The sequence below is a fragment of the Aphanomyces astaci genome, assembly GCF_000520075.1.
Source record: "Aphanomyces astaci strain APO3 unplaced genomic scaffold supercont1.76, whole genome shotgun sequence".
NCBI lineage: Eukaryota > Oomycota > Saprolegniomycetes > Saprolegniales > Verrucalvaceae > Aphanomyces > Aphanomyces astaci.
In genome coordinates, this window is record NW_009798339.1 from 232,930 (window position 1) to 241,626 (window position 8,697).

Sequence of the window (8,697 nt, forward strand, 5' to 3'; positions counted from 1 at the left end):
AGAATATCCAGCGTGATTCAATGATGATTAGAAAACCACGGTAGTTTATATTAATACTATAAATATTATTTCGAAGTATTAATAATACCAGTAGTACTCGGGAGTAGGAGTAGCACACTCACTATTAATACCTACTAATAGTACTATTAATAATACTAGTATTTGACAATAATTCGAGAGACACCCATCGAATAAAGCATCGATTGTTCGCTAGTATATTACCCAACCAAATATCCGGATATCCTTGGCAGCGCGAAAGTCAACAATCAAGATGGGCAAGGCATGTCGGGACATGGCAGAAGCTCTGCGCGACTGCATGTGTGAGAAGGAGTGCATGAGCGATGGCACCAAGACGCTGAAGGAGTGCTTACGAGCGAAGGAGTTCCGACATGAGTGCAAGGTACGATGTCTCTCCATCCTTGAACAAGACCGTCAACTCTTGTAGGAGTACCGCCTCGCATACTTTGAGTGCAAGCGAGGACAGGTTGACATGCGGCAACGAATTCGTGGCCCCAAAGGGGGCGCCACGGCCATATAGTAGCTCCATTGAGACCTTAACGCGATTTCGTCTACCCTCGTTCGACGTTTGCGTCGTTGACTTCTATTGCGTACAGGTCGCATTTGGTTCGATCCTGAGATATGCTTGGGGTGCCCGTGTCGTCGAAATAAGAGAAGTTACATTGGTGGAGGCTCGTCACGAGCGCCGAATCCGCCGCGAGTGGAGCACGGACAGGTCGCTGTCGTTCTTGGTCGATGGATGCTGTTGCTGCTGCTCCAAGCCTTCGCTTCCATTGCCATGTCCATCGCTTGATGGGCGCATCGTTGCATGTTGTGGCTCCTCCATCATGCCATGGAGGCCTCGTTCACTCAGCTTAGCGCTAGTATTACGAGAGTCCTCGCGATGGCTGGCCGTTGCCGCAAAACCACCATGGCTTCTGTGAGTTTTGCCATGGATGCTTCCAGCTTGGTCACTCGTCCAGACACATCGTGCATGCAGGACATAGCCTCATAGAGCATCCGAAGCGCCACCTTATTGGTACCGATGCCGCTGCCGTCGCCCGTGGATCCCATGCGCGACAGGGTGTTGGCCGTCACGGATGGTTTCCGAATGACTTGGGGCCGATAGATGTCGTTCTCGTACTTGTTCATGATGATCGCCTCCAATTTGACGCGGTCGTCCTTGAACCAAGACAGAATGGACGAAAAGTGCGCGTGATCGAACACCCCCAGCACACAAAACGACCGCGCGCGGACGCTGGCGGGGCGGCGGCAGTCCATCATGAGCGCGATTTTTAGCAAATGCCTTAGCAACGAATGGACAAGATGTGTGGTTGGTATGTATTCTTACCTCCAAAGTAGTCGCCAGCAGAAATGCATTTGGTTTTCTCGACCGGACGAGCCGCGTCCCGGCCCTATTCCTTGGCCATGATCACTTCGCACTCGCCCCGTTGAATGAAAAACCTGACCAGGACGTATCAGAATCAGGATCATGGCGTTCCACATCAGCTTTGCGAATGTCAGAATCCGAATCATATATATATATATATATATATATATATATATAATATATATATCAGTCTTAGAATCAGAATCATATACATAGTTCACCGAGCCGTCCATACATTTCCATGCCCATTTCCGCGGCCGACACGACATAGTCTTCGGGCGCTCAACACGATCTCTTGGACGACTTCGGGGTTGCATTCTTGCATCATGGGCACGCTTCGAATCATGCGCTAAATGCAAAGCATGTCATCAACAACAACCCTAAGCGGTTACTACTCCAAGTCTCTTACATATACGTAATAACGTTATATACATACATACAGCGTTGAGACAAATCATGATTTCTCGTTGCAAGTTGGTCGATAGTTCCGACACAAAATGAGCGGGTTTCCCGTCCAGTGTGTGGTATTGCTGCCACAGATACGTGTAATACAAATGCACGCGCTGCTGGAGTTCATGGGGAAGGCCCTCGTCTTGCATGCTTTCGTACATGCCTTCCATCTTGTCGTGGTACGTATCCGAGTCCGACGTAAGGCTTTCCACGAGAATCGACACGTTGCCAAAACACAGTCGCAATGACTATAGCCCCCACAATCGACGCCATGCTCAGGTACGCCATCTCGTACTCGTACACTGGCAGTATGTCCTGGCCCATGACCACCATCATCATGGCGTAGTAGCTACGGACGTAGTTGTGGGCCATGTCGTTACGGATAAAGTTGGCGTCCCCCCACCCCCCCCGGCCAACTCCCCATGGGGTACCAGCTGCACGCCATCACGAGGACGATGCAAAGCGTGGTGGCAAGCAGCCGCAAAAAGTACATGACAATCGACCCCTTGGAGTACTGGAACAACCACCACATGAACACCTCAGTGTTTTTGAGAAACTTAAGCACCCGGAAGATGCCCGCGAGCCGAGGGATCCGTAGGATGCGGATCATGCCGAGGTAGTTCACCCCTTCGTTTCCCTCGGACATGGTGTTGCCCATCCAGTCGACGGGGAAGGCTGCTAATGCGTCTAGCCATATCCATCCTAACACCCCCCCCCAAAAAAAAATATCAAATCAAGGTCAACAGCATGTATTTGCCTCACACGATATAAAATGGATACATCATGAAAACGGGGCGGCCTCTAGGGGGTATAGCCATACCATGAACGTAATGCATCGCAATGCGTGCGTGGGAAACTTGTCCTTGGCGGCGCGGTCGGTTGAGTACCGCAGCAGGATGTGGCGCTGGTCGTCATCCGGAAACGATTCGTAGAACGCAACGTTGAAGTTGACGAGGATGTCCATGACAAACAGCATGTCGGTAACGCGGTCCACAGTTTGCCACGGCGTGCCTTGGATGGTGGGATTGAAGCCCATGTTAAACGGGATGTAGATCATCGGGTAAAAGATCACAAACGCCAGCGTCACATGCCACACGCGGAGGACGGTTGACGTGTGGTGGATCGTTGGAAGCCACGGCGGCGACGACGACGCGTCGGCGGTCTCGTCCGCCCCGGACACAGGCGACCGCCGCCGCTTGCGCAGGTTGAACAGCGTGACGTGACCATTTCATGGTGGGCTTCCTCGGTCCTCCTCGTCATGGAGTTCCGGCGAGACGCTAATTTCTTGAGCTTACCCACCGCCGACGCGGCGCGACTGGGTGGCTCGGTGTCGTTGGAGACTGGCCCTTTCTGTCCCACGAGCTCGCTCTCCAACTTGGCCACTCGCTTGCGAAGGCTGTCGCCGGCTTTGAAGCTCGGGTCGATAGATTTGGCCCGCGCCTCCAACCCCCATGATGTCTTGACTGTGAAACTCCTGCTCGAGAGGTCGGATCCGATGAGGTTGCGACCTTTGTAGCTGCCCTGGGAGCTTTTGCGACGAGATGGAACTACCACCGTCGGCACAGGCACCACTTTGACCGCTCGCTGCTGCATCATTGGAGTGTCGCTGCTTACGTTGGCCACTCTCTGATTCCTGTTATGTTGACCCGTAACCGATGATACACGAGATGAACCTGACTAAACATAACGCCACAATGTAACTATCGTAGCACATACTAGTAACCCAGTAGCTCGGTTCACACTACTTGTGTAGTTGTCCTACGTGGGGGCCGCCTTTGCGTGTGAACTAAAGGAACGCATGCCATGTAATCTTGCAATGGGCTCGTTACGATTGGAATGCACATACTTCGAAGTAGTACAGTCAATCGCGTTATGCGCGTGTTAACGCAATCCTACTTAAAGTTTGGCCACCTTACGGCACGTCACTTTTTCGACAAACGTAATCCCTTCCTTGGCCAACGCTTCGAGCGCCGGTTCATAAATGTCTGGTGTCGTTGGTGCGAGAATCCCCTTCTGGAGCACTTTGCCGTTTACCACTAGCTGCGTCACCACGCCCGCAGTGACACCCACGGACCTGGCCATAAAAGTGCCCTCGCGATCTCCGTATCTAGTCAAACCAAATCCCCCAGGCAGGGTTCATGCCGTCTCTCTTTCTTGTCCTGGACATGCGATGCGGACATACCCCATCAACGATGCGGAATGGACTTCGACAGCGCCATCCCCAATATCCACCTCGACGGCGTGCGTGAGCACCACCATGTCCCTGTCCTCCGCATCCATCGACAGCCGTTGCTCGAGCACGTTTGCAAATGCTTGCAGGTATGTCGTCGCGTCTTGCGTCGGCACTTGATCGCCTATCCAGGCAAAGAATGCCGTGGTATGTTGGCCCAGCTGCTTGTCCGTTGGGTTGTTATCGTGTAAAACTATCTCAAGGAGATGCGACCACTGCTTTATGTCAACGTTAGGGGGAAGAGATGCCGTGGACAGCAGCCCCAGTGCCACACAGTCTTGCATGATGGCGCTGAAGCCACGGTACCGATATGTGCCTCGAAAGATAGTTGGAACGTCAGGGATGCCGTACAGGTCGGCATAAGGCAACGCGTTGCCGTTCGGCAGCTGCTCCAACGCCAGGGCAGGAACTGTGCGCACCGGCGTCGCGTGGGAAAGCATGTCTGGCCCTGCGATGGAAACGACGCGGCCGAGTTCTTTGAACTGGGCTGGACGCTGTAAAGCCTTGAGGGCTCCTGGGATAGACATGAGCATGCTTCGATTGTGGAGCCGAAACAATCGAAGGACTAACCTAACGGCGACCATGAAAACTTGTAGCCGAGAGGGTTGTCGGCCGACTCTGGCGCTGGCAACCCTCCGCACACGGACGTAAATTTGGAGATGACACCCCGGCCAGACGCTTGGATCGACGCAATCATGGACACCGCTCCCATGTGATCCTAACGACGAAGAGAGCGGGATAAGAGAAAGAAGTGGGTACAACGATGAAGATGTACAAGGCCAGGGTCGAGCCCACATTCGCAGAGAAGGGGAATGTTCGCGTCAACGGCCGCCTGATGCAGGTGGCGCAGACGCGGAGACACGTAACTTGCAGTGACCAGGGGGGTCGAAGTGGCAATGCAAGCGCGGGCAAGGGTGTACTGCGCATCTTCAGGCACGAGAGCAACCACACATGCAAAATAATTTCGTTTGAGGAAGTCTGTGATGAGTGCGAGCGACGCCGTCGTGTCCACTGCCGACATTACCTCGGTCGTAAGATTCGTCCGATGCAACTGTCCAATGCGGTCGGCGAAGGTCGCCAGCTGGAATGCATCGTCGGATACCAGGGTCATGTGGGTTGTTGGGTTGCGAGTCAGCAGCTCCACCAGAGGGTATGCCACTCGTCCTGAACCGAAGCACACCACCCTGCCAGGTAGGGAAGCATCAACTTTGGATGGCATCTTCGAATGTCAAGTGTGTTATCCGGAACAATCATGGCGTACCGGTATATCCGGAAGATTAGCAAATAATATCTGGAGGATATGATTCGCCAAAATCAAACTATATCCACCAATCATATCAGTTAAATAGATATATTCAACTAATCAAGGGGTAAGATAGTCGCAGCACAGGTAACCACAAAAAAAGTTGCGATATCATGTCGTCCAAGCACGAAGACGACGCACACGTCGAAGAGGTGGAGCTCGAGGTGAAGGACGGAGACAAGTCGTCCGTGGAGCTCGTGACCGTGGAGGAGCAAGAGGAGTTCTTGCGCGTGCTGAAGCAGCTGAACTTGGTATCGGCCCCGCCAGCGCCCAAGAAGGCCGAGTCGGAGTACAAGTTTTGGAAGACCCAGCCTGTGCCGAGCATCACAGAAAACCCCGTGGACCACGCTCCCATCGATAGCATCAAGACAGTCGACGATGTGCGCGCCACGCCATTCAAGCTCCCTGCCGGCTTTGGCTGGTACGACTTGGACCTGACCGACGGCACGGAAACCAAGGAGGTGTACGACTTGCTGTGCCAAAACTACGTCGAGGACGACGACAACATGTTCCGGTTCGACTACTCGATCGAGTTTCTCCAGTGGGTGCTAACGTCCCCGGGGTACCACAAGTCGTGGCACGTGGGCGTGCGCAATGACAAGACGGGCAAACTCATGGCGTTCATCAGCGGCATCCCGACCAAGATCAAGGTGTACGAGAACTTGATGCCCATGGCCGAGATCAACTACCTGTGCGTGCACAAGAAGCTCCGGTCGAAGCGGTTGGCGCCGGTGCTGATCAAGGAGATCACGCGCCGGGTCAACCTATTGGACGTGTGGCAAGCCGTGTACACGGCGGGCGTCGTGCTGCCGATGCCCGTGTCCACATGCCGGTACTACCACCGCAACTTGAACCCGAAGAAGTTGATTGATGTCGGGTTTTCCCAGTTGCCACCCAACATGTCGATGACTCGCACGATCAAGATGTTCAAGCTTCCGGACGAGCATGACCTGGCCAACTTTGGGCCGATGCAGCCCAAGCATGTGTCATGCGTCACGGGACTTCTCCGCCGGTTCCAGAAGAAATTTGACCTCAAGGCCGACATGAACGAGAGCGAAGTCGCCCACTGGCTGCTGCCGCGCGCCGGCGTTGTCAACACGTACGTGGTGGAGGACCCGCTGTCGCACAAAGTGACCGACTTCTGCTCGTTCTACCACCTGCCCAGCACCATCATCGGCAACACGACGCACAAGACGCTGTTCGCTGCGTACTCGTTCTACAACGTCGCGACCACCGTGCCCCTCACGCGCCTCATGCACAACTGTCTGATCATGGCCAAGGCGGCCAATTTGGACGTGTTCAACGCTCTCAACTTGATGGAGAACTCCGAGTTCCTCGACGAACTCAAGTTCGGCATGGGCAGCGGTGAGCTCCAGTACTATTTGTACAACTGGCGCTGCCCCCGCATGCCCCACAACAAGGTCGGGCTCGTGCTGCAGTAGGTAGGGGTGGTTGCTATGAGTACATAATTGTAGTAGTAGTAATAGTACTACTGTTGTAGTAGTAATACTATTCGAGCGACGATTCGTTTTGCCGTGGCTAAATATAGCCATGAAACGTGGCCGTGTGGTTGTGTATGTACAAACTGCTACCACCGAAAGTACATTCATTCAACTACAAGCATGGACTTTGAAGAGTTGATGCAAGAAGTGGAATCGGCGGTGCAGGACACCCCGCCTGCGACCAAAGCGCACCACCGCCACACGATCATGTCGTACGAACGACTCGCATATTTCGATGACGTGGCACCGTCTGTCTCATGCCATCCCATCACGAGTAGGCACGTCGACAAGCAACCGTCGTCGTATTCGGCAAAGACCACCCCGTTGCCTGTGAACTCAAAGTCGGACTTGGATGACCTGCTCGACATCGTGGATGGCCCTGACACCATTAGTGGCAGCAAGAGGAGCTCGAACCATCCAACTACTTCTGCGACTAGTACGTCGCACATCAAGCAACCGACCTCCTCTACCTCGAACAACATGGCCTTCTCGGCATCTTCCAAGCGGTACGTACTCCTTGAATGCTGGTGTAGCCAGGTCCTGGAAGTTGACGAGGATCGGGTGTAGATGCAATGCCGTGCTCCTTGCCGGGTCGAACGTGAAGCACGGGGTCAGCACCAGCTCCGTCAACCCGCAGTACGTTAGTTACTACATCCCTCTGCATTCAAAGTATAAGATAATTGCGGCTAAAATGAATGGACGGTAGAGCGTGTTCGAACCTCCGATGCAACGAATGTGACTTTCTCGTCGTGCAATTTGAACACACGTACGCGCCAACCACCACCAAGTGTCTGTTGTGACTTTGGTTTCATAGGAAATGGGCCGACTCCGCCGACTACATGTTCTTCCGGGAAAATGCCCCCAACGAAGCCAAGTTGCGCCGCAAGATGGAATCTGCGCAGGGTAAACTAAGATCGCAAACCACCTTTCTTGATGCTGACTAGGAGCGTTTGCGTATGCGTGTCAATGCAAGTGGGCAACCGTCACGACCAAGGCCTCCCCCGACAGCCTTCACGTCAAGTGGTGCTGCGCTGGTCATTAACCATCCATGCTACGACCCACACATCGCTACACTGTACTTGGAGTAACGTTAGTACATATAACCCCGCAAACATCACTTTCATGAAGTGACAACTTAAAACTGAAGGGCGAGTTTTTGTTTTATTTCACAAATCCGTATTGTTAACAGTAAATGCTCATTTCTTGAAACAAACTTGGAAGTATTTATTAGAAAAGTGGTTGTCAACTTCCATCAGCAATGCGAAAACTTCATTACTGTCAGCAATGCGCAAATACTTGCAATTAGTCATTTCTTGGTGCTATGCTGAAGCATTCAATTATTGAGTATTCTCTTTTCTATTTTGATATTATATTGCTAATATTTAGTCATTTATGGCAATTATTTATTGATTTGAATTTTTCCACTCCCCTTAAATACAAATGTACATTATAAAAAGACACAAAGCAATAATACCGGTACTACTCCGTGTTTTTCTATAATATGCATTTGACGAAATTTGACCTATCACGGCGACCTCTGTGCCAAATCGCGAATTTCGATTGGCTGACGAATGCTGACGTTGTATCCTATATACGGTAGTCATCGGCCAAACCAAATGTACTACTAGTACACCTTTTTTCTATTGACTTGGGACTTTTTTCAACGTTGTTGGCTTGGCGCTCATTCGAAAGGGCGATGTGTCCATCCATTTGGCCTTGTGGCCAATAGAATTGACACGTCGTGCCGCAACACCCTTTGAAATGTACCATACTACCAATGGAAATGGCTCCACTACCCAACAATATGCCAAGTACCATTTCGAAT

The 8,697-nt window shown here is 52.2% G+C and overlaps 8 protein-coding genes across 8 annotated transcripts in view; 3 read left to right on the forward strand and 5 right to left on the reverse strand.

Moving 5' to 3' along the window:
- Window positions 1-225: 225 nt before the first annotated feature.
- On the forward strand, window positions 226-659 carry H257_15879 (hypothetical protein). The gene is made up of 2 exons (XM_009844146.1): window positions 226-400; window positions 446-659. The coding sequence occupies exons 1-2, from the start codon at window positions 272-274 to the stop codon at window positions 536-538; spliced, it is 222 nt and encodes a 73-aa protein (XP_009842448.1). The 5' UTR covers window positions 226-271; the 3' UTR covers window positions 539-659.
- Window positions 625-1,368, reverse strand: H257_15880 (hypothetical protein). Its single transcript, XM_009844147.1, has one exon. It carries the CDS (start codon window positions 1,279-1,281, stop codon window positions 868-870), a length of 414 nt encoding a protein of 137 aa, XP_009842449.1. The 5' UTR covers window positions 1,282-1,368; the 3' UTR covers window positions 625-867.
- A 44-nt stretch (window positions 1,369-1,412) lies between these two features.
- H257_15881 (hypothetical protein) lies at window positions 1,413-2,483 on the reverse strand (the record flags this gene model as incomplete). The annotated part of the gene is made up of 5 exons (XM_009844148.1): window positions 1,413-1,461; window positions 1,609-1,736; window positions 1,828-2,085; window positions 2,141-2,186; window positions 2,269-2,483. The coding sequence occupies 5 exons, from the start codon at window positions 2,481-2,483 to the stop codon at window positions 1,413-1,415; spliced, it is 696 nt and encodes a 231-aa protein (XP_009842450.1).
- Window positions 2,484-2,618: 135 nt separating this feature from the next.
- H257_15882 (hypothetical protein) lies at window positions 2,619-3,430 on the reverse strand (the record flags this gene model as incomplete). The annotated part of the gene is made up of 2 exons (XM_009844149.1): window positions 2,619-3,032; window positions 3,062-3,430. The coding sequence occupies 2 exons, from the start codon at window positions 3,428-3,430 to the stop codon at window positions 2,619-2,621; spliced, it is 783 nt and encodes a 260-aa protein (XP_009842451.1).
- Window positions 3,431-3,686: 256 nt separating this feature from the next.
- On the reverse strand, window positions 3,687-5,291 carry H257_15883 (hypothetical protein). The gene is made up of 4 exons (XM_009844150.1): window positions 4,843-5,291; window positions 4,638-4,785; window positions 4,020-4,581; window positions 3,687-3,944 (listed from the first exon to the last, which is right to left on the reverse strand). Exons 1-4 carry the CDS (start codon window positions 5,284-5,286, stop codon window positions 3,734-3,736), a joined length of 1,365 nt encoding a protein of 454 aa, XP_009842452.1. The 5' UTR covers window positions 5,287-5,291; the 3' UTR covers window positions 3,687-3,733.
- Window positions 5,292-5,483: 192 nt separating this feature from the next.
- On the forward strand, window positions 5,484-6,812 carry H257_15884 (hypothetical protein; the record flags this gene model as incomplete). The annotated part of the gene is made up of 1 exon (XM_009844151.1): window positions 5,484-6,812. One exon carries the CDS (start codon window positions 5,484-5,486, stop codon window positions 6,810-6,812), a length of 1,329 nt encoding a protein of 442 aa, XP_009842453.1.
- A 180-nt stretch (window positions 6,813-6,992) lies between these two features.
- Window positions 6,993-7,914, forward strand: H257_15885 (hypothetical protein; the record flags this gene model as incomplete). Its single annotated transcript, XM_009844152.1, has 6 exons — window positions 6,993-7,084; window positions 7,151-7,378; window positions 7,440-7,508; window positions 7,579-7,638; window positions 7,687-7,775; window positions 7,817-7,914. The coding sequence occupies 6 exons, from the start codon at window positions 6,993-6,995 to the stop codon at window positions 7,912-7,914; spliced, it is 636 nt and encodes a 211-aa protein (XP_009842454.1).
- Window positions 7,915-8,643: 729 nt separating this feature from the next.
- H257_15886 (tubulin alpha chain) overlaps window positions 8,644-8,697 on the reverse strand; it is a gene marked incomplete at both ends in the record, with an annotated part of 489 nt that continues 435 nt past the window's right edge. Inside the window, one exon of the mRNA XM_009844153.1 lies at window positions 8,644-8,664. Within this exon, the coding sequence (XP_009842455.1) occupies window positions 8,644-8,664 (21 nt within the window). The remainder of the gene's footprint in view (window positions 8,665-8,697) is intronic.